The sequence below is a fragment of the Solanum dulcamara genome, chromosome 7 (assembly GCF_947179165.1).
Source record: "Solanum dulcamara chromosome 7, daSolDulc1.2, whole genome shotgun sequence".
NCBI classification, from domain to species: domain Eukaryota; kingdom Viridiplantae; phylum Streptophyta; class Magnoliopsida; order Solanales; family Solanaceae; genus Solanum; species Solanum dulcamara.
This window is the reverse complement of record NC_077243.1, coordinates 1,862,350-1,886,313: the sequence shown is the minus strand read 5'-3', so window position 1 is coordinate 1,886,313 and position 23,964 is coordinate 1,862,350. Positions and strand designations below refer to the sequence as shown.

Sequence of the window (23,964 nt, the reverse complement as noted above, 5' to 3'; positions counted from 1 at the left end):
CCGTTTGAATACAAGTTATGATGAAATTAGTTATAATGAGATAAGCTATGTTGGGATTAGTTATTATGAGATAACTTATGCTGAGATTATTTCTTATTGAGTGTTTGATTTGTTATATTCAAAATAATATGCATTGTATTAATTTTAAGAATAAGTTGTTTATTTACAAAAATACCCTTCACTTTATTTAGTTTTTTATATTTTCATTGCAATCTTTAGTTGTTTAATATTCATTCTTAAAATAAAACTTTCATCTTCTTTACTTTTAAATATTTTTATTTGTTCATTTCCATGATGTCCATATGTATTTAAAAATAAATCTTTCTTCTTATTTAATTTAAAAATAGAATTTTCATTTTAAGTTTTTTAAAGTAAAAAATAATTTATGAGAAATTAAAATATAAGTAAACATAAAAATTAGTCAAATAAATTTATACATAAAAATTATATTATAGTGTAATTTTTTAATTGAAAAAATATGAAGAATTATAATAAAAATAAAGAGTGAATGTTGTTTTATATGGTATTAAAAATAATATAAATATATATGAATGTGAAAAATGAGGTATAAAAAACATTTTAAAAAATATTTTTATCATTTACTTATTTTATTTCGAGATAATTATTTCGAGATTAGTACACCACCAATGGGTATGCGGAATTTGCCTATGAAGAATGGGTCAGATACTCAGATATTCAAATTAAATGGGGTCAGCGAATTTGGGTTTAAAAAATGGCGGATTTAAATAGTAAGAGGAAATTTTACAAGTATCTAGTATAAGTATCTTAATTATACATTTTAGTTATAGTTTGTCTAATTACGCTTTATAGTTATAGATTCGTTTGTTATGAATATTTTCGTTTTTATATTTCCCTTGTCAATATGCAAACAGGATAAATATATACAATTTCTGTATTTATACATTAAGGAAGTTTTCAAAACTCTGTTTGTGTATTTCGTTTGACAATATACAAACATGATAAGTATATACAAATTCTGTATTTATATACTTAAATTTTTTTTCAAACTTATACAAATCAAAATGTATCAACAAATCATATATAAAATTCATAACTGGTAAAGTTGCTGCCATGTGACCAGGAGGTCACGGGTTCAAGCCTTGAAAACAACTTCTGGCAAAAATGCAAGGTAAGGCTGCGTACAATAGACCCTTGTGGTCCGGCCCTTCCCTAGACCTTGCATATAGCGGGAGCTTTAGTATAACGGGATGCCCTTATACATATTAAATGTATCAATATACAAATAGTTAGGGTAAGCATATACAAATTCTGGATTTATACAATTAGGAATCGAACTATACAAATTCTGAATTTGTACAATTAGGAATCGAACTATACAAATTCTGAATTTGTACAATTAGGAATCGAATTATACAAATTAAATAACAAAATTAATTAAACTGTAGTCGTATTTAATAATTAACTGAAACTATAATTTAAGTACATAATAACCATTAAATGTTTGTTATTTCTCATCATTTTTTTTTAAATTTCAAGTCAAGTAATATATATGGCCAATCATGATAAGTCAAGTGACTACTTTAAATTACAAAAATCTGTCAGATTTAGGGTGTTAGTTTGAGAGATATTTTTAAGCCAAGAAATATTTTTAGATCAAAAGGTAGGTGGAGGGAATTTTGTGAGCCATTTTTAGTATCTGAGATATTTTTAACCCTTTTTCCGAGCATATTTTGTAACAGAGACCAAATAATTCAGTAAAAGGTAAACGAAATTCCACAGAATTAAGATTTTCCACGAGGTCTTCCGGTGTAAAACAAATAAATTCATAATATATATTTGTACATAAATTTTTAACAATTAATCACAATCTCACATTATTATATTACTTATTTATTATAATAATTTGATATAAACATCGAGCCGCTGGAAATAAATGTTTACAGTGCCAAGATGCAGATGCGGCTTAAAATAAAAGGAGACTTTTCAGTTTAAACTTACCGTACTACATTTTTTTTCCATGACAACACGTGGTACATTCATTAATAACAGAAAAAGTAAGTAATACAACACATCATTTTCATCTTCATGAATCTCAACAAGAAACCCCAGAAAAAGGAAACGATAAATTTTAAAAAGTAAAAAAAAAAAAGAAAAGTAAAAGTAAGTCACTTGGTAACTATAAAAGGGCTTATAGAGTAAATAAAAAACAGTAAAATTCACATATTTTATTGGATTAATTATCCAATTAGGTTGATGCCTTGAATAATGAGTGCATCAGCTAGGACTTGGTTAGCAGCTTGAGATGGATGCACACTATCCCAAAACACATATTGTGTTGCATTGCTGCATGTCCCTGGTGATTTTGGGTTGCACAATAATGATGTTGTCTCCACTGTTCCTGTTCCACAACACCCTCTATTCGCTTCCGTGAATCCTAATAATCACCAAAAAGTATATTAATAGCAGTATCGTATGCAGGATTTTTTATAAGCAGTATTGAATAGTAGACTTTGTATGGAAAATTACCGTGCTCTGATGGAGATTTGACGAGGTCGTATAGGGGTTGGAAAATGTCAAAGATAGCAATCTTAAGTTCAGGAAGTTGCTTTTGTAATTGTGTTGCAGCTGAATTCATCTTTTTGTTGAATTGTTGGGCATCTGTATTGATCCTTGAGACACATCCACTCTCATGAAATCCGAACAATGTTCTAGCAGCTGGCAGACAGCCCAATGGTGGCAGTGAAGTCACCCCAATTCTTCTTGCTCCTTGCCCATACAAATCCTGTTTTACAAAATTTATGGTGGAACGTTTAAAAAATACTAGACGTAGCAAAATCAACCATTTTTTTGGTATTTCACGCAACTAATTCAAGTTTTGATTGAAGATGCCTATTTGTCACCCTCACTAAAAGCATTAGGTATTAAATTCTACAACTAAAATAGTATCAAACTGATTACCTTGACGTAGCTAGTGAATATGCCGACAAGATAAGAACCATACTGATCAGGAGTATAGAGTTTGTTAATATAAGGATTGATGTAGTAATTCTGTAAGAAATCACTGCTTCCTGCACTTATTATGTACAGTGCATCCTTTAGGATGGACGCCGCTTTTTGGCTGCCTGCAACTTTTGCTAGCTTGGATTGATACTCCTTGTAATATTGCATCTGTGTCGAAAATGGAATTGCATGCTGCATCACCAAAAAATTGTCAAAACAGTTAGCCCCAATTCCGCTTTTTTAACGAATTTTGATCAAAATTCCTCACCAACATAGCAGCACTACAACAAAAATGGTCTTTAGCGACAATTAGAAAGAAGCAATTCATTATTTGCTTCTGCATCTAAGTTCGCTAAAAAGTCCTTTAAATTTAGCATATTTGTTTACCAACAATTACAACGAACACAGTAAAAAAAGAACAGAGTGGTTGTAAGCCTTACGTTAAGGATGGCGGTTTTATCATCATATCCAGCAGCAGCAGAAGCGAAATTAGTACCAATAAGGAGATTTTTGCCTGATGCTTCTGGGCTCAAATATGCAGCCGGGTAAGTAGTGAACCCAAGTGTATCAGCTACAACAGTAAAAAAAAAAGAAAAGGAAACCACAACTGTTAGGTTGATATATAGCTAAATATTATGTAACAGGACGAATTTAGAATTTTTAGAATAGGAATTTAGAATCATAATTCTTTTTTATTTACTGAATTCTATATAGATTATTTCTAGAAATTAAATAATTTTTTTAAATATAAATATATGATTTGAGCTAAAACTATGAGTGTCCAAGTTGAACACATAATTACTACTATGACTCTGCCCCGCCTGTGATTGGTGAACAGAACAGTAAAAAAAACAATTCATTTCTTCATTAAATATTTCAAATTCAAATGAATATGAGACTAAAATTCTCAATACTATCATTTCACAGTAGTAATTAGTCAAGCTAGTGAGTTTCAGAAAGCAAATAACTTACCAGTGATATCGGTAGCTAATTTTCCATTGCAGAATCTACCAGTAGGTTGACGAGTGACAAAATCCCTTCCATAAGGTGGATAATCGGCCTTAAAAAGAGTGTGAATGTAGTCATTATTTCCTACATCCACAGCGGAATCGCCAAATGTAAGGATTGCCGGAACAAGCGTTTGAGCATTATTCAGACGGATGGCAATAAAGCCCAATAAAGCCACAAAGAAAAATGCCAATTTTTGCTGTCTATGGATACCCATATTTCCAAAACTTTGTACTGTGTAGTGTTACTTAGTGACTTTCCTCAACAAAACTTTATAGTGAGCCAAGTGTAAGTCAGAACCGACTAAGGATGAATAGTTGTGCATTCAAAGAAGGGAGATGAAGGTTGAGCTATAGCCATTAATGCCGCTTTGGAGGTAGTTAAGCCCCATTAATTCACAAGTTGCTTAAATCAAGGTAAACATAGTTAGTACAAAATATCTTAATTTTACCTTTTCATAGTTGCGTTTATTCATATCAATTATCATTAAAAAATTGTCTCATATTAACTATTATCTCTAACTAATATAGCTCTCAACCTAGAGCTCGTTTGGATGGGCTTAAAAAAAGTAATTTTTATGTATGAAGTGCTTTTATAATTTTGAAATACTGAAAATTATTTTTATAAATAAGCAGTTGAGTGTTTGGATAAAAGTGCTTAAATGAGGAAGATGATGTGAATTTTAGGGTTAAAAGAATAAAAATGGTAGTTTGGAAATTTAGTTAAAATATAAGGGATATAAAAGTAATTTCTATGGTCAAAGAAAATGACTTTAAGCAGTTGAAAAAAAAAAAGGTTAGGAATCTAACTTTTCATTTTTGACTGATTTTAAGAACTTTATGGCTTAAAGCTAGCATTAGGCAAACACGTCCAAAAGCTAAAAATGAGCTTTAAATTGGTTTTGACCAGCTTAAAGCCCGTCCAAACAGGCTCCTAAAATATAACAGCAGGCAATTATCATTAACAAATCGTCTTGTAGTTACTCTCAACTCCATAAGAGCTCCAAACTTGAAGTATGTAGAGGATAATTTTAACTAGATGGTAAATTTAGGTATTTTTTCGTGAATATTTTGACTCGTGGAATTCATTCAATTCATGCTGAAACTCGTTCAAATCAAAGTAATTAGATACAAAATGATTTGCTAATGACATAAAAATGAATGACCTAAAATCATATTACCGAGTAAATATTTTGTATTGTAGAGAAATTAACTTACCAAGTTCTGAATAAATTAAGCATAATTATATTAAGTGAAACTTTTAACATAAATATAAAATTTGAGTCAAAAACTAAGTTCGCACAATAACAGACACATATAGATCCGCCCAGTCCATACTTTTGTCATGCCTCTCAAAAATATTACAGCGAGTAAAATTAAGATATTTTGTAAACTAAAACGGTAAATTTAGACATTTTCCCTGATTTTTTTCCTTCAAAGATTTCATTAAACAGAGCTTTCATTGCCATTACAAGTGACAACAGAGAGCTTTGTTTGTCAACCTCACAAACAGAGCAAAATTGGTAAGGTGCAATAATTATAGAGATGAGAGTAATTATGTTGTCAATTCTAAAAACAACTAACACGAAGCTAATAATGAATAAAGAAAGTAGTTGAGGGGCATTCGGTATTTGCATTGGGCTGCGGCCAAGGGGGAGCATGCATGTGATGGAGTTAATTCCCTCTTTCATAATTCACTGGCTGCCAACCTCAGAAATGATGAACGACAAATACAACCGGACTTAACCATTTGTGTTTCATAGGATCAACAAATGGTATATATCCTATATATTGCCTATTTCTTCTTCTTTCTTTTTTTCGGTGTATTTTTTATTAATACTTTCAAAACTAATACTTTCATTCTCCCACGGCACGTTTGTTGTGGATGAGCGTTTGGTTTCCGTATATGATTAATTTTCAACCGTCTTCATCTCATGAGCTAATTTTTGGGATTGGGTAAATTCAAGTTCGATTTCTATGTTGATATATTTTTGCTAATATAGTAAATATTAATCAGTCAATCGAATCGTTGGTTAAGGTTGTTGAGTTCTGCTTTCCATAATTAACAAGAAAAGTTCAAATCCAGTTAAAAACATAGTTTGATTAGTTAGTAGTAAAATTGTTTGCGATTCGCTCGGTCATCAAAGTCATTTGTGACAACATGCCCTCTCTCGTCCTATTAATGTAGTAAATTTTAAAAAATAAAATAGACAACGACGTCATATGTAGGGTAACGTCACATGTAGGGTACAACGATACAACAAGTTCATGTTCGTTCTGTTCTTGATAAATGAAATAAAAATGACAAGAAAATAAGGTTTGAGAATTAGAAATTTGGTCTAAAGATGGTAGACAAGGGAATTAATTGGCCCTTTACACAGTGAATTGAATAGCAGTAAGCAGCAAAGCTCTTAAATGTGAAGGAGAACCACTCGTCTCATGTTCATCATCTCCATAACCATATTTCATGATTGTTCTTCTACACTTACTAGCTAGTACGTACAACTTTTTTTTTTTCATGTTCGATACCTGCATTGGAGTCCAACAAAATCTGAGTTGGTTGGGATTTATCCTCCATTTCTATGGTTTCTATGTTCTATGGTTGGGATCAGGGGCGGACCCAAGGCAAGTTCAGGGATTCATCCGAACCCCCTTCGTTTAAAAATTATACTGTATATATAAGATAAAATTTTTAATTTATGTGTATATATTTAACATTGAACCCCTTGAGCATAAGCCAAAGGACTAGCTCAGTGGCAAATGGGGTTCAATATTTTGCCTTAGCTTGTCTCAGCGCGCGGGTTCGAATCCGAATAAGCACATTTTTTTCTGATTAACATGTTTAATTTTTTTTGAACCCCCTTCATAAAATTCGTGGATCCGCCACTGGTTGGGATGCGTTGAAGGAAGTAGACAATGTGAGAAGATGAGATGAGACATTGAACTTAGGACAAATAGAAGTCTTCCGATGTTTGGGAAATAAAATTAGGTCAAGATATCTTGGGCTTATATTGGGCTTCTACCAATTTGGGCTTAAGGACAATATTGCAAACTTTGTATTGGGTTGACAGAAACAATTTTATATGGCTAGAAGAAGAAGGCTCAATACCTACATGAGCTGTACATACATAGTATTTTATTTTATTTGTGTATTTGTAAATTCAGTATTTATTTTTAAAGTTGTTAGGAGGTTACAACAAAAATGGTACACATGTCCATTCTGTTATAGAGTAGATTCCATACTATCTTGTATAAATACTAGAGTAGATTGTAGAGATTTTTTTTCTCAGATATACAAGAAGAAAATTTCATACACTGTTTTTTTTTTATCAATTGACTCCGAGAAGTCCACATTGAAGGGTAAAACCCTCCCTAATAAAGAAATTTTTGTATCCTGGGGAACTCAAACCCGATACCTCTAATTAAGAATGAATGAGTACTTAACTTTCCACCACAACTCTTGTTGGTAGCTAGGTATTACAACATTAGCTTTGCATTGACAATTAAATTACATCGAAACCGAGTGTACTTGAATCCCTTTAAAGCCACAACGCACGAGTATTGAAATGAAACTTGAATGTATACAAAAAACACACCACCAAGAGGTGTGATAGATAATTAGAATTTCTTTCAAGTCTTGCATTTGAACTCGGTAAATAATGAAGAATCACTTCGTAGAAGCATTTTACTGTCTTTTTAGCGAGTCAACTTGCATGTCACGAATCTAAATTAGTCAAACACTATCATGACTGTTCAAACTACACTCTACTTCATATGATACATCAATAGCTTGTTACATATATGATATATCTTAAAATTGTTTTCTTCCCAACGGAAAAATTATGACAAAAAATGTATTTTCTCTATTTAGAACCTGCACTTTTTTTTTTCCTTTTAGGAATATTAATTAATGCAACAGCCTTTGGCAGAAATACAAAGTAAGGCTGCATACAATAGACCCTTGTGGTCGGACTCTTCCCCGGACCCTACGCATAGCGGGAGCTTTAGTGCACCTGGCTACTCTTTATTTTGGATGAATTAGAAAGTCACTGTTAATGAATTTCAAAGTTCCTAACTTAACTAATTTCTGGTATTGCATTTACTTGAGATATGAAAATCACTTCTATATATATTCAACATGTTTGATTTTATAATGTGAAATCCTTTGTCCGTATATAGATCGAGAATTAGCTCTATTGAAATAAACTCTTTTATCATAATTTTTAGAAATTATCGAACCTAAAAAAGGGATGAAAAAAATAATACTTTTATATTATAGTAATAAAAGATTGTATTAATGCTACTCAGTAGCACATTTATTGGTACTTATAACTATTCTGGTAATTTGTAGTTAAGTCGGGTTGGCAGAATTCAGCTCCCACTCTCTATCTAAACTTCCTCCTCCCCCAAAAATTAATGATTATTGGAGGGTAAATTTAAATAATTTCGTATTTTCTCTTTTGATCCGAGCGGAGATAGTATTTTTTTTTTGGTAATCCATGTAAATTACCATTGACAAACGAAAAACAATACACCTAAAGACCACTCAATCTCCTAATCATCCTTATTAATAAGGGTACTAAGATAGTATTTTATTCTGCAATGTTTATAGAGTTTTGAAAAATTTAAATTATTATAATCTGAATAGGTAGGATCGACACCCATTTCTCCCTAAATTGTATTTGTAAGTTTTCCAACAAAGATCTCATCATGCCTCCTTTAATTTATCATGAACCCTAAAATTAATTTTATGACTTTTTACTACTTTCTCTTTTTTAGACTCAAGCGAAAAGCGAAGAATGAAACTTTCATCGATAGTGAAAATATTAATAAAAATTCAAATAACCATCAACTGCTAAGATTTTCCGACAATACAAGAATACACATTGGTTTGCTAATAATTTGACAAATTAACATCCGATCGAACCATCAACTCTCTTTACTAGCCTAAAGTAGACTCGTAGGGCTGCTCATTAATATATTTATAGTGGTCACACACTACATTGTATTTATATAAATTAATTATAATAATAATTATTACACCGGTAGAGATTGTTATTTAATTAATTAATTATTTCTTATCATGAACGTGTCATTAGCTACTAGCTGCATAGTTGTTCATGTACAATTCGCAAGTCTCCTTTAATTACTCTTTTTCTTCGCTTTTGAAAGTCGTTATAAATTTTGCAGGATTCTTAAAAATTGAAATAAATATTTTATCATAATATTTATATTAATGGATATTTAGTTTATAAAATAAATAATTAATGCTAAATATAAAATATAAAAAAATTAATTATTATTTTTTAATATAGTAAAAATGATAAATAGAAATAAAAATGAACGGAGATAGTATAATATAGGCTACGATCCCTAGCAAGGTCCTCAAAGTTGTGGAATTTAATGCAATCTACTACCGCAGATTTAGGACCCTTTTGGCTACAAACACAATTTTAGTTCATGCTTATAAATGTAGTTATGTGTATTTAACACCACGAACATAGTTTAAACAAACCTTTTATATTACACACAATTCATTTTTATTTGTTTAGTATTGATTTGACATATTTTAAGGAGTTATAAGACAATTTTAATATATCATCTTTGAATATAATGAATTTTAATATTTTTGGTAATGACTGTATCAATGATAAATTAGAAATTAAGTGTCCGTTTGATCATGTGAGATGAAATCATGATATGTAATCATATGAGATGAAGTTGAAGTTTCATTTAGACATGCAAGATTTTTAAGTTGTATTTTTTGCTCATAAACATAAAACCCCCATAAATTGTGCAAATTATCAAAATTGCCCCAATTCACAAAGTTATACTAAAAAAATTCAACATTTATTGATTGAACTTTAGTTCAATAAAAAGGTAAAATTGAACATGAATTGTGTACTACCTTTTAACATTATTTCTTTGAAACGTTTGTTGGTCAATATCATTAATAACTATATCATCATGTTTATATTCTACAAAAAAATCGTCATTCTTTTGGTATTCTCGCAAAAAAATATGTAAAATATAAACTTCTGATTTTTTCATATAAAATATAAATTTGTGGGTCAATATATGTATATAAAAAATGAGAAATCATGATATGAAATTTAAAAATCAAGTTTTTTGAAAAATTACATGTTCAAACGTTGATTTCATCTCATAATTTTAAATCAAGAGATGAAATCGCATGTTCAAACGCCACTTAAGTGATAAATTTAGTTATCTCTTTGTTCTTCAAACTGAACTAGTAATTGGTGAACATCTATTTTTTTGTAAAATATGAACAATCAAAATGGACCGAAAGAATAATAGGCAGGATAATCTAAACTCCATTTCAAAAACGAAAAAGGGTCAAAAGGCCCTTAAACTATTTGAAATGAACCAAAATGTCTTTCATTTATAATTTGATTAAAAAATGTCCTTGTCGTTAATACTTTGATCAAGAATTACTTTTGTTGTTGATAGTTTGGTCCAAAAATGACCCTATTGTTCTTTATAAAATTATTACTTTTAAGGAACTCGATTCTTGTTTTCATTCTTTTTAAACCACTTTAAGTAATAAAAATGTAGATTTTTTTTTCTTCTTCTCAATCTCATTTTATCAATTAAAATAGAATAATTTCATTTATACTAAGTTTTAACGGATAATATATGTCATATATATAAGATCATAATAAATTCACCTATCATTAATTTTTATTCAAATAATGAAAAAAAAAATTATAATAAAATAAGAAATAATTTTATTTTATTTTTTTCTAATTGAAGTAGAATAAACATTTGCTAATAAAAGAAATATTATTAGGAAAAAAAGTGTTCAAAAAGAAAATAAATAATATATTTATTTGAAAAAAATGCATTTTTGGCCCAATCTATAAATGGAGGATATTTTTATTTATTTCACATAATTTAAGGATTTTTTTTACCCTTTTCCGCTTAAAAAATAAAATAAAAATCTTTTGATTTATTTTCAAAAGGTCATTAACTAACTCAAGTATTACACTATTACCAACAACAAAAGTAGAAATTAAATAGTATTAGTACTACTAAATATTGAATACATTTTTTTAAAAACAAAAAAGAAAGTAAAAAGGATTATATTATTATAAAATAAATTAAACTCAACAAATTAATGCGGAGAGAAGGAAATATCAGAAGGGGAAAACCAACAAATTAAGGCGAAGAGGAAAAAATATTGGAGAAAGTTAAAGTCGTGTATGTGTATCTTTTTTCTTATTATTCATTGTTCAAGATTTTGCCATTATATAGGCACAAATAACCAAGTTGAGTGTAACAGCTGGGCAATTTGTCCACTTGAAAAAGTAAAATGAAAATCATTATTATAATATTATAATATACATTTATTTTTGTCTTTTTCATCGACGTTGTGTTTGTAATTTCTTTAATTATACTTTTAGTTATTTTCTATTTACTTCTTCTTTATCAGTGTATTATTAGAAGTCGAACTCCGAAAGCAGCTAGGATTTCAAAACCCCCGATTAAACAGGATCAATTTAATTTGATATGATGATTGAACTATTAATTATTAAACCTCTTAAACAAAGTTATATCAGAATTAATTAATTAAGGAAGAATTATGAATGAAACCCAATTGGATTTGGCTGCTCAAGTAATTGCTATATATGCCTTTGTTTTGATTCTGTATTTGTGCTATATGTTGGCTAGTAGAAGAATAAGAAGGCTTTCATCAAACAACGTCGTCTTATTACCAAATTCTTCCGGCCACGCGCCGCCGTCGGAGTCATTAGAAGATAATTATGAGATATTGATTTTTAATGAAGGAAGCGAAAGGGGAAAGTCGAGCATTAATGAGGAGAACGATTGCGCCATTTGTTTATCGGAGTTTTTAAAGGGGAAACTTACACTGTTCTTCCGGCTTGTACCCATAAATTTCACGCCGATTGCATTATGATTTGGTTAGTTAGTAGCAGAAATAAAACTTGTCCCATGTGCAGGACTCATGTTTAATTAGGTTTAAACTCTTTTTTTTTTCCATTCGATATATTTTAAATTTTAATTACATACATTAGAATTGAATTATGTTATACGGAGTTGTTTGTTATAACACATTGTATATCTATCGATTCGGCATAAGATAGGATACCAAGTATTTTTTTAATGGATGGGTTACTTCCCAAGATGCTTGATTGTAATCAAGAAGACACAAAATGGACAAATACCAGGACCATGCCATTGCAAAATTTGAGAAGAAACAAAAACATACGAAGTAATTCATTATTTTAATCTTGGATCAATATTGATGCATCCAATAATCCAAAGATCGAGGTGCAGTTAAAGTATACTTGTGCACTAGTAATTTCAAAATTACAATTAATCAAAAATCCTTAAAAATTAAAATTATCATATTTTAAATTGTGAATTACGAATCTCTACATGTTTATTAAGGCGAACTATTGTTGGATTGAGAATGGATAGGAGTAGCGCAACAGCTGCAACAAGATCCTGATGGTGGTGGTTGGCAACACACACAAGCAGGACATATTGGTCTTCTCACAAGTACTTCTGCATAATTAAATTGGAATTATGTAACAAAAAAATAATTACAAAAGAACAAACAAAAAGAAAGAAAAATATATAATTTTGATGTGTAATATGCATGATTACCTCTATACACATTAGAACGAGCAGCAACACCTTGTTGGATTCCAGGGGATAGAATTAAACCAATGAAAACAAGGGTCATTATCATTATACATCTTGGAATTATAGTTACCATTGTGTAATGAGATACTAGTTTTAAGATAGAATGAACATTTAGTAGGAGCATATTTTATAGTGCAAGATATAGTAAAAGAGAAAATGATGAAGCTTTGAATTACGAATTCAACAAACTCAAGGTTTGGCTTTACTATAATTTATTAATCTGTTCAATTTAATTAATTTGATTTGTTATAAATTAATATGCAATTGGAGAATTTCTGACTAAAAAACAAACATGAAATGATTGAAAAGTCAGCAACCGCGATTGCTGACTAATGCACATGAGCACTTAGAGTCCGTTTGAATGGGCTTTAAGTTGGTTATTTTTAGCTTTTGGACGTATTTGCCTAATATTAACTTTAAATCATAAAGTTCTTAAAGTCAATCAAAAATAAAAAGTTAGAATTTCTAAGTTTTTTCTTTCTAAGTGCTTAAAACCATTTTGTTTGATCATGAAAATTACTTTTATATCCCTTATATTTTAACTAAATTCCCAAACTACCCTTTTTATTCTTTTAACCCTAAAATTCAAACACTTATTTTCAACATAAACTCTTTTATCCAAACACTTAACTGTTTATTTATAAAAATATCTTTCCGCACTTAATTTGTTTGCACCTATTTTCAACTCTTTATTTGTTTGCACCGATTTTCAAATCTTAATTTGTTTGCACCGATTTTCAACTCTTTGAATAGTACGCTGATTTATACTGCTAAAATTTTCCACGCCAAAAGTTGACCTTTTTTTTAATATAATAAAATAAACAATGAATACAAGCCTTGATTGCATAAGCTTGATTAGTTTTAATCCATTGTCCTTGTAAATAAAAAAAAGGAGACAATTTATCCTTATAACAATGTAAATCAAATGAATTTGTGATTCGAATCCGTAATAATCCCGCTTAGCTTGAGCCTTGTGGTTTGCCAATGTTAATTAGATATTCAATTTAATTTATAAATTAAGATACAAATTCTAAAGTTTTCTTTTTCTTTTGACACGATAAATGACAGTATTGGGTTTTCTTGAATTGGTGGAGTGGAATCCATCCATTTTACATTGAAACTTTCATAATTACAAATACAATAGGAGCATGAAAGGAAAAAAAAATAACGAAACAGTTATTTCATTTTACCAAACAAAAAAACGTTTTTTTTTCTTCATATTATTATTTTATAGAAGCAATAATATTCACACAAACAAAAATTCAAATCACCCAAAACACATTGCCAAATCATTGAGCAAATTATTTTATTTTTATATAGAAATGATCACACAACGTCTTTGATCGATCTTCTCGTCACTAATTTGCTTAATTCCGTGATCACGGCTGGTCGACGGCGACAGTAAACGGAACGGCACAAGCGCAAACGCAACACGACGGCGTATTTGGTTGGCAACAGATGCAATTCTCGCATTTTGGTTGCTTAACCCCAAGTTCTGCACCAATCATCATCAATTTATAAATTTTTTGTCGTCCTTGAAAGCCAAAAATTCTAATAAGGGGATTCAAAAATGAAAACATTACACTAATTCCCTTTTTCTTTATATAAAAAAAAATTCAACAAGTTATTTATATTCTTTTACACCTATTTGGACGAAGAAAATTTAACTCGCTCACCATACATATAGCTCTGACACTGTTAAATTACCTCGACGAGTCATTCTGTCCGCGCTGCTACGTACAACTGGAGATAAAACAAGCATAAAGATGATGATTGTAGCCAGAAGAATCTTCTCAGAATTCATCGCCATTGCCTTTAGACTAGAGGATGATTAATTTGATAAAGCTATATATGATATAATGTTGTTAACCATATACTACTTCAATACAGTAGTTATATAGAGTTTGATGATGCAATAAGTTTTATTTTTATAATATGTTGCTTCATACAACAAGCAACATATTTATTATAGACAATATTTGTAACTCATGTATTCTGAATTTGGTAATATTACACGGAACAAAAAAATATCTCCAACTTTTAAAAAAAAACAACATCTGATCCTAATACTACTCAGTGGGCTGATTGCTCGAATGAAACAAAAACAAGAAAATGTATCATAAAGATAAAATCTGTATGTAATATGATTACGATTTGACATGATTAATATTTTTTAATATTATTGTCCACACCTATGATTGAAATAATCATCACAAACATAATTATGGCAATGAGACGAGACCTTGATATGAAGTTACTAGCCATTTGGTCTTTTTTAGTATTTAATTAATCAAGTGTTATACAATTTCTTCACATTAAAAATCAACAATTGCATCCTTTCTTTTATAGGTGATCTTCAATCAATTCATTACCACATGTCTTTGTTCTGATTGCACCTTAAATTTTTTGATTATATTAACTGGCGTTTCTTCTACTACTACTATTTCTTTTTTCCAAGTCCAAATAGGGGAGACTCCCAAGTCTTTTTCTTGGTTGTTTTCAAAGAATTTAAACTCTCTGTGTGAAAATTTACCTAATCACATCACCTCTTAGGTAATTACAAATTTCTCGATCATCGTTAATTAACACTCCAATCTAATAAAAATAGTAAACTTATAATTGAAAAAAATCATGTTTCCCTCCCCCCCCCCCCCCCAAAATAGACATTGCAATGCACGAATACAGATTAATCAAGCTCCAATACAGGTATACGAATATTGAATGAAAAATTATTCTTATCAAAATTAGCATTTTTGCGTAGAAGCTGTTATTTTATTTTGTATGCAGGTATTTCAGCATGGGAAACCAAAATAAAATAAAAATATTCATGGATTTATTCGAACATAAACATCCGCTTGGCAGTTAGAAGCTAAAGAAAAAGAACTAAGTAGATCTATGGTTTGAATACGATGGGAATTTATAATTGAGAAAGGCCAAATAAATGAGTCACATTATAGACTTTGACTTGTCCTTTGCTCCTTAATTACTCTTTTGGACTTTGAATTGTTACTTACACTTAGGTAGTTAAAGTGAACAGATACAAGTAGTCGAGATGAATGTGATGTTTCTCACAGATTTCTCAGTTTGAGTTCGTAAGAATGCAATCGTTTGAATGTGACTTCCAATAAATTACTGTGTTGTTTGTTGTACGTAGTCAAACTTCCCAATGGAGGCACAAAAAGATACTCTAGAAATTAACACTTTATCAATAACTTCTGACTAATCATTTTACTTTTCTCCTAAAAGTCGATACTCATTTTACTTCAGACAAGCAATGGTTGATACACCACTCCCTTCTCATACCTTCATTCTCTTGGACGGGCCTTGATCAATAATAGGATCAATTGGAGGCGGCTGAGTCTCTGGTTGTTGGTTTTCAGAGGGTTCTGAAGTGGAAGGGGGTGCATAACCTTCTGGGAAAGGTGGAGGCGGGGGTACTGGTGGCAGCTGCACAAATAGAAATAAGTATCTCAGTTTTAGAACTTGATCTATTGAATTTTAACACAAATATCCCCGTTAATAAAGCCTGGGACTGCAAATAAAATTTCAGAAACTTCCAAGATAACTACTCCACAACTCGGATGAAGCTCCTTAGCTTAAAATTGACGACCTCATATTTTTAAATGAATTGGACAAGATTAACAGGTTTATCCAGGGTAAGAAAGTTCCAGCAGACAATACAAGTTCCGGTGTTAAGGAATTACATTTACCTTCCGTTGTAGAGAAGCAAGGATATGATCAACTCGCTTGAGTTCCTTGAAGTCAATGGCCTCTTTGGCGGGCTTAGTTTCAGATGCTGGACTATCATTTTCAGAATCCACTGCAAACAGAATTTGTTGAATAGAATCAACATAATGAAATAATACTCCTTCCGTTTCAACTTGTTTGCATGATAGTCCCTCCGTTTCAACTTAGTTTCAGATGCTGGACCATAATTTATAGAAGTTTATTAAGCTAAACATGATTTAAATACCTCACAACATATTTTTCAAGTGAAATGTAGTACGATTTGATTGCCAGTTGGACAAACACCGATATGAGAAATGCATAACATTGTTGAAATTATGGGTTCAACATTTAATATTTTTTAAAAATTTGGCGACTTCGCACACACATTACCCTGTGTTCAAAAATACCAGTTTCAGTTCAACCAGTTGGCTAAATGATCCATCAGCCACTGCATGTAGATTGACTAGCTTAAACTGTTAAACATGCAGAAAAGACTGCAGTAAAACTAAAAAAACATACCCTATCCCCCTTGTTAAAGATCCTTATGCTTCCTACCCAAAACACCCACACGCATAAAAACAAAGGGTTAAAAGGATGAAAAAGTAAAAGGAAAGAGATGTCAAGATACCATATCCAATCTTTTCCAACTTTGAGGATGCAGTGCCAAAAGCTTTTGATATATGATATAGAGCACGCCCCTGTCACATAAGTAAATAAAGACAATGAACGTCAATGTATTCTTCGACCCACACAAAATTAATTAATGATACCCATACCGCAGTAAAAAGGGGACCAGCTTTTCCATAAAAGCAGAAGAGTACGTCAAGCATATCAAAAGTTCACACATATTACCTGCTTTACACAATACTAAAGACACATGAATACAGAAGAACATTGAAAAAACAATGCTGATTCTCATTGCATTATCCCTCAAAAACTTTCCTCCCTATGAAATTTTTTAGATGGAATTGCTGCAGTCTCTCCTCCAATTCAACTTCCTTTTTCTCTCTAATTCTTTTAGAATCCTATAAAATTAGAAGAACTCCATCCACAGACCGAAACCCAATTACCTAGCTGAAATCTTCCAGAGATAGCTTACCAAATTTTCCTACAAAGAACCTAACAATGTCATGCCTACTTGTCGTGTATTATCTTTAACAACATCTGGTGCCACAAATAACTCATATTAAAAGCACACACATCAAAAGAAAAAACAAGGGATCAACATTGATCTTTCCTAAAGTACTACCACAGAAGACAAAGCTTCATTTCTTCACTGCACACCAGAAGTTCAAGTGACTGAACAAAGCCATTGTTCCCGTCTACTCTCATCCATCCAGTCTCTCATCATGCTGTACAAATAAATCCTTAGAAAGCAATGCTTTTGCTATTTACTGAGTTTTACATGAGCAAAAAGGAGATCCTAAATATTAAAATGGTACTATCTGTGAACTTTTTAATGTTCATGAAGAAGGATTTATCCAACTCTGCTTTCGCACTACGTTCACCACTCTCTGAAGCTCTCAATACTCCTAGTTCTTTGCAAAGCATACAACAGTTCCAAAAGTAAAGTCCTTTCTAAGGGCAAGGAAATTCTTGCACACCTGGTATGGATCACTCGGATGAAACGCCAACAGAAAGATCAAATGTTCAAAATGTTAGCACCAGATCAAAATCCAATCTGCTGCCAGGAATATAAAATATTTTATCCTGGATAAATCATTAACACATAATTATTGAATTTTGAACAATGACCTTCTAGGTGGTATAAACGGAAGTTTTTCAAGCGACGTAAGCTATTTTTCAAGGCAGAAGGGAGGAGTTTCTTAGAAGATTTATCTTGAGTACTCAGTAAATAACAAGTATCCTTCTCTGAACAAAATGACAGAAGAAGGGGGAACGAAATATATTTCCTATCCAAGAAAGAGGCTATAACTTCTTTGCAACTAAACGGCCCAGATCCTTAAGGTGAAGGATAAAGACTGCTACTCTTACCTAGGTAATGGCATATAAAATGATGGTGTGAATTGCCGAGATGCAGGTAGCAAAAGACAATTTAACACACAAGAATCAAAGAGACTAGAATACTAACAAGTCGAGCTGCAAACACGTTGCAGAGCTGTGGAGCTTGGTATATTGAACCATCCAAGATGTAATAAGTCAGCATTGGTGTGACCTTCTCGGGGCTATCCCTCTTTTGCTTACGGATGACAAATAGATGAGGCTCCATTACTTCACTCAACGTGTATTCCGTGCCCGTCATTTTCCTGCAAAATAAGTTGCATATTCAATTGCACAATTAGTTGTGCATGTCTCCATTACCAAAGACCATACATTCACATATGGTGACAAAAAATCGAGAAATACTCGTACAAATGAAGTTTGTGCAGTGTGCACTTGCTAATGAGCTTGTGCAGAATAACAAAATCGTTAATTTACCCCCAAAATCAGTTGCCTCCAACTTGTACTTGTGTCTATCAATTTTACCTCTTCCAACATACTCTCCTTTCCCCCAAATATCTAACTCCGCCCTAAGAACTCCAAACTGATTGATTAAATTTTAAATCTTCAATCTACCTTCTGCCAGCAGAGAATTAAAAGGTAAATTGTGAATTGAAACCCCCAATAATTCAATTTCAAAATGTCAGCAAATATCTCATTGTACAATTCACAAAGATTAAAACTTCTTCCTGTTCGTTTTCTATCATTCATTCCCAATCGAATCAGCATAAAAGGGGCAGAAAGAATAAAAACGAAGGAAAGAAAACATACGAAATATGAGAAAAGTCCAGAGGGTGGATGGCGCGGGCACGGAGTTGTTCATTATTGCAGGTCCAATCGTAGAAGGGGGATAGTGCAAAATAGTCGAATACTAGGTTTCTGTCGAGCGGATATGTATTCAGCCACAGTTGGTCTCTGAAGCATATGCTCGTCATGTCCGTCCCAGGTAGCGGTGGAGCCGCCGGTGCACTTCCGTCGGCATTCGGCGGCATCATCGGCGTCGACGCCATCTCGCCCTTTGATTAACTTTACCAGTATTCACTACACTGTATTTTCAGTAAAGAAATAGCACTTAGAGTAATTAAACAACGACAATATTTCCGAAGAGAGAGTAATTTGGGAGGAAAAAATTGGATGCTCCTAATTTACACTATTTTAGGTATAGTTTTAAAACATTTAAATTTAAAATATTGAGTTAATTCACGTAAAATATGACAAATAATATAATCATTCAAATAGGCTTTATGCTATTGTATAAGATTTTAAAAGGAAAATGATCATGTCCCTGAATAATTACAGGGATGATCATGTCCCTGAATAATTACAGAGATGGTGATAAAAATCAAAATATTCTTACGAGACAAACAACATATATTCCAGCACATTCTCAGGAAAAGAAATCAACTAGCAGACTACTTGGCAAATATTGCAATCGATAAAGGACGGTGCAACTATCAAGATTTCAGCAGTTTGGAAGTAGCAGGAAGAAAGAAAGATCATTAACAGTGATAAACTAAAATGTCACTATTTGAGAGTAACTCCAGCGAAGGAATAGATGGGACAGAGAGGTTTAAAATGTTAGGTATTTTGTTTTAGATTGTTTATTTTTTTCCTACTTGATTGGACCATACAGGGAATGAGCTTTGTCCGATGTGGTGTAAGGTGGTGTTTATACTCATTACTTTATCAATAAAATACCAAAATTTAACCGAAAAAAGACTAATAAACTGAAGATAATATCTAACTTCTTATTGAATAAATAAATCACCATTGAATAAATTCACAGAAATTAAAAAAGAAAAGGAGATATTATTATTTTGTTTTTAAAAAAGTGCTAAAATAAGCATTTTTCGGCCTCGGTAATAATTATTATCATCAAATTTTACATCTAAAATTCGAAATTCTATGATAATGGTTATTTTTCGCTTACTAAAGAGTGATTAATGAAAATTATTATCCATTCGTATCTTTGTAAAAATAACACTCGTGGATCATTTATTTTAGATCGCGACGTTAAAAAATAGTTATGATCATGAAATTTCAAATTCAAAAAATGAAATTTTGAGAATACTAATTATTTTTAAATAACAAAGCTAAAAAATGACTATTTATGAATTCTACCCTCGTATCTTCAACATGTTTTCTGACACGTCCTAATATATGGTTAATGAAATACTTTTGATTTATCAGAATAATTTTAGTTAAAGTTAATAAACAAAATCACCAAAGCCTGTAGAAAATTCAAAATTTTCTCACCTAGGGGTATGGTCTTTCCTTCCCCAGAACCTTTTGCCCCCCTAGCTTGTACCAACATAATTTCTCTCCAAAAGAAATAAATTTTACAGTCTGAATCTCCATCTAAATTCCACAATATATTACTACTAAGGATTAATCTCATATATTGTTCCTATCTTATTCCCATTCCTCCATTTCTATATTGTTAAGGCACCTGAGCAACTTTGTGTCTCAAGGTAAATATAATATGCTTGTCGCTAATTTCTATTTCCGTTGATATTTTTATCATTCAAAGGATGTAGATTAATTGACATTCATGTAGCAAATAGCCATGAATTCTATGTATTTTTCAAGTATCTGAGAAATGCCTCATCGTGTTACCGCGAGGGCAAAATCATTTTCTTCCCAACCATCAATTGCTCAAAAATTAAAAGATGATCCTGTAGATCCTAAAAATGCTCAAGCTAGCGTTACGTGTGTTTACCAGTCTCATATCGGGGGATATTGGCGTAATGTGACTGTTATATGGAGAAAGAATTTGATGAATCATTGCCTCACCATATCCGTTGATAGCGTAGAAAATGAAGATCATCAAACTTGCAAGATTGATCTAAAACCTTGGCATTTTTGGGCCAAAAAAAGTTACAAGACATTTGAGGTTGATGGAAATCAATTGGAGGCTTATTGGGATTTAAGATCAGCAAAATTTTCTGGTAGTCCTGAACCCTTTAAAGATTTTTACGTCGCGTTAATTGCAGAGGAAGAAGTTGTTTTATTATTAGGTGATTACAAGAAAAAAGCTTATAAGAGAACAAAATCAAGGCCAGCTCTTGTAGATGCATTGTTGTTTTACAAAAAAGAACATGCTTTTGGTAAGAAAAGTTTCTCAACAAGGGCAAAATTTGAAAACAACAAAAAAGAAAGTGACATTGTTGTAGAAAGTTCAACTTCAGGTCCAAGAGATCCTGAAATGTGGATAAGTATAGATGGGATTGTTTTGATTCACATAAAGAATTTACAATGGAAATTCAGGGGAAATCAGACGGTACTAGTACACGAGCAGCACGTACAAGTATTTTGGGATGTGCATTCTTGGTTGTTTTGTGAACCTGGTTCTAGTCATGGATTGTTCATTTTCAAGCCAGGGGTGTCTGAATTGGAAAGTGACAGAGAAGGAAGTAGCGTTGGAGGTGACAGTGATTGCAGCGATCATACTAAGTATTACTCGACGTTGAGTCATTCCAGAGCCTCGCCTTTTTGCCTTTTCTTGTGCGCGTGGAAGATTGAGTAACCATGAATGAGAGAAGAACACGCGTAGGTGGTATGGAAGTCCTAAGCAGAGGCGGACCTAAAATTATGTAAACTTGATGAGTTCAACCTTTAAGGTTCTCACAATTTAAATTTGTCTTTGTTTTAGTGAAATTGCACACCTATATTTATGTACTGTATCAAAAACGTAAACTCATCGAATCCAAGGTCCATTCGCTTCAGGAGCAGGGTGCTTGGCTAAAATTTTAATCCACAAGTTTTAGCCTGAGGTTTTTTGTTCCAAAGTGATAGCCTCTGCATCAAAGAAAATTTCTTGTGGATTGGTTTGACTGAGTTTATGGGTTTCCCTTTTCCTTTTTTATTTATTCTTCTTCTCCAAGTCTGTGACTTTTGTAAGTTGTTTTCTGTATATTATTCAACAATATGACTCCAGTATTAGAACATCAAATGGTTGACATTTTTTCGATATTTTTTATTTAAATTAAAATCTCATGTTCCTCGGTCAACATGATCAATAAATTTGTTCATATATCTTTCTTATAGATGTACTCATGATTAAATTGATATTGTCGCTTTTCATTGTCACTGTCACAATTTTTCCCTCTTGAAATACTTTAGACCAAACTGTGGTTGATGTATTTAAATCTAAAAATATTTAGTTAAATTCTATCTTATAGTGCTAATATTGAGAATTTTCTATTTGTGTGATTCAGCTTCTCAAGGAGAAACTGCAAGTGGTGTCGTCTTCTATTTTTTGGTGCATCTGAAAGAAGAGAAATAACAGATATTTTAATGGGATTTCAACTCTAATTCATGCTCTCAAAGTAAAATGTTTACTTAGTCTCTTTTAGTTGACTAGACCCGGCCCCTGTAAACTAGTTGTGATTGTTTTCCGGAATGTGCATGCTCCATGGTGTTGCATACGGAACATTGAAGCAAAAGTAAAATTTGCAAGTTGTTTTCAAAGTTAAAAAAGGGAAAAGGAAAAAGTAGGAAGAAAAAAAAAGTTGAAAAAGTAAAAAGAAGGAAGGTAGTCAGTTTTTGTTGAAATTGAATTGCCGTTTTCCTCCTAACATGAAAACGCATAAAATCCTTTTACGCGCTTTCATTCTCCTATAAATAGAGGGTCTCTTGCCCTCATTTAAATCATCCCAGAAAGAGAGAATAAGAATATAAAGAGAGTTATACATCAAGATAAATATTGTAGTTTTGAGCGTCCTCTTTAGTGAGTTGTTCCTTTTACAAGAGAAGAGTATTAATTGTTGTTTTCTCCTTGTATTTGAGAGTAATGTACTCCCATATTTGAATAGTAAAATTCTTCTACCCCATAGTTTTTTTCCTTTATCTGTTTGAGGGGTTTCCACGTAAAATTCTCGTGTCCAATTTATTTTCATTATTTTCATCATATCAAACTTTAGTTGTGATGCTTACTCCCCCAAACAAAATTGTCTTCGAGTGACCTAAAGGTCACGGTTCAAGTCACAGAAATAGTGGCATAGACACATAAAGTGATGGGTGATCAGTTGAACACCCTTCGTAGAAAAGTTATATTGTATATATAGAATATTATATAAAGTATATATGTCATGTCACAAATTACTTTTTCTAAGTATATATTAATTCTGAACATTTTTAGCGAAATTTTTAACTTAATCACTGCGTGAAAAAAATCACTAATGTTTATATTAGAATAGACCGTCTACATCACACCATTTGCCATGCGATCCTTCCCCAAACCTTGCTAAATGCAAGATTCTTTGTGCACCAAGCTACCCCTTATATGCACCTTGGTGTTAGTCTTAGACTAGTCTTTGTCTTCTTGGGCAGTCACATTCACTCCATCTTTTACAACTTTGATGCATTTGCTTGATGTCATTTAATAGAATTCTCTTACTTCATTAGAAAAAAGAATCTGAAGGAACTTAATTATCAAGATTCATCATTAGAAAAGTCAATCTCTCACACGAATTATGCTTAACTATTTTAAACCTCACTTCACTTTCTGGCTAACGATGGCTACTGATAAAAATATAACACATAAGAATAATTC

At 31.6% G+C, this 23,964-nt stretch overlaps 4 protein-coding genes across 6 annotated transcripts; 1 reads left to right on the top strand and 3 right to left on the bottom strand.

The window, feature by feature from the left end:
* Positions 1 to 1,962: 1,962 nt before the first annotated feature.
* Positions 1,963 to 4,377, bottom strand: LOC129896210 (GDSL esterase/lipase APG-like). The gene is made up of 5 exons (XM_055972065.1): positions 3,955 to 4,377; positions 3,423 to 3,553; positions 2,941 to 3,174; positions 2,509 to 2,764; positions 1,963 to 2,416 (listed from the first exon to the last, which is right to left on the bottom strand). Exons 1-5 carry the CDS (start codon positions 4,205 to 4,207, stop codon positions 2,220 to 2,222), a joined length of 1,071 nt encoding a protein of 356 aa, XP_055828040.1. The 5' UTR covers positions 4,208 to 4,377; the 3' UTR covers positions 1,963 to 2,219.
* Positions 4,378 to 12,226: 7,849 nt separating this feature from the next.
* On the bottom strand, positions 12,227 to 14,594 carry LOC129895609 (uncharacterized). Of its 3 annotated transcripts, none has more exons than XR_008767806.1 (2): positions 12,642 to 12,844; positions 12,227 to 12,539 (listed from the first exon to the last, which is right to left on the bottom strand). XR_008767806.1 is itself a non-coding variant. In XM_055971340.1 (2 exons), exons 1-2 carry the CDS (start codon positions 14,488 to 14,490, stop codon positions 12,418 to 12,420), a joined length of 225 nt encoding a protein of 74 aa, XP_055827315.1. In that variant the 5' UTR covers positions 14,491 to 14,590; the 3' UTR covers positions 12,227 to 12,417. The 3 variants fall into 3 exon arrangements, 1 of the variants encoding a protein (XP_055827315.1); XM_055971340.1 differs by lacking the exon at positions 12,642 to 12,844 and adding an exon at positions 14,388 to 14,590; XR_008767807.1 differs by lacking the exons at positions 12,227 to 12,539; positions 12,642 to 12,844 and adding exons at positions 13,740 to 14,175; positions 14,388 to 14,594.
* A 1,130-nt stretch (positions 14,595 to 15,724) lies between these two features.
* Positions 15,725 to 19,537, bottom strand: LOC129896211 (mediator of RNA polymerase II transcription subunit 6). The gene is made up of 5 exons (XM_055972066.1): positions 19,182 to 19,537; positions 18,502 to 18,676; positions 17,038 to 17,107; positions 16,391 to 16,500; positions 15,725 to 16,127 (listed from the first exon to the last, which is right to left on the bottom strand). The coding sequence occupies exons 1-5, from the start codon at positions 19,418 to 19,420 to the stop codon at positions 15,978 to 15,980; spliced, it is 744 nt and encodes a 247-aa protein (XP_055828041.1). The 5' UTR covers positions 19,421 to 19,537; the 3' UTR covers positions 15,725 to 15,977.
* A 1,472-nt stretch (positions 19,538 to 21,009) lies between these two features.
* On the top strand, positions 21,010 to 21,936 carry LOC129893781 (uncharacterized). Its single transcript, XM_055969164.1, has one exon. The coding sequence runs from the start codon at positions 21,010 to 21,012 to the stop codon at positions 21,934 to 21,936; it is 927 nt and encodes a 308-aa protein (XP_055825139.1).
* The last annotated feature ends 2,028 nt before the right edge of the window (positions 21,937 to 23,964 follow it).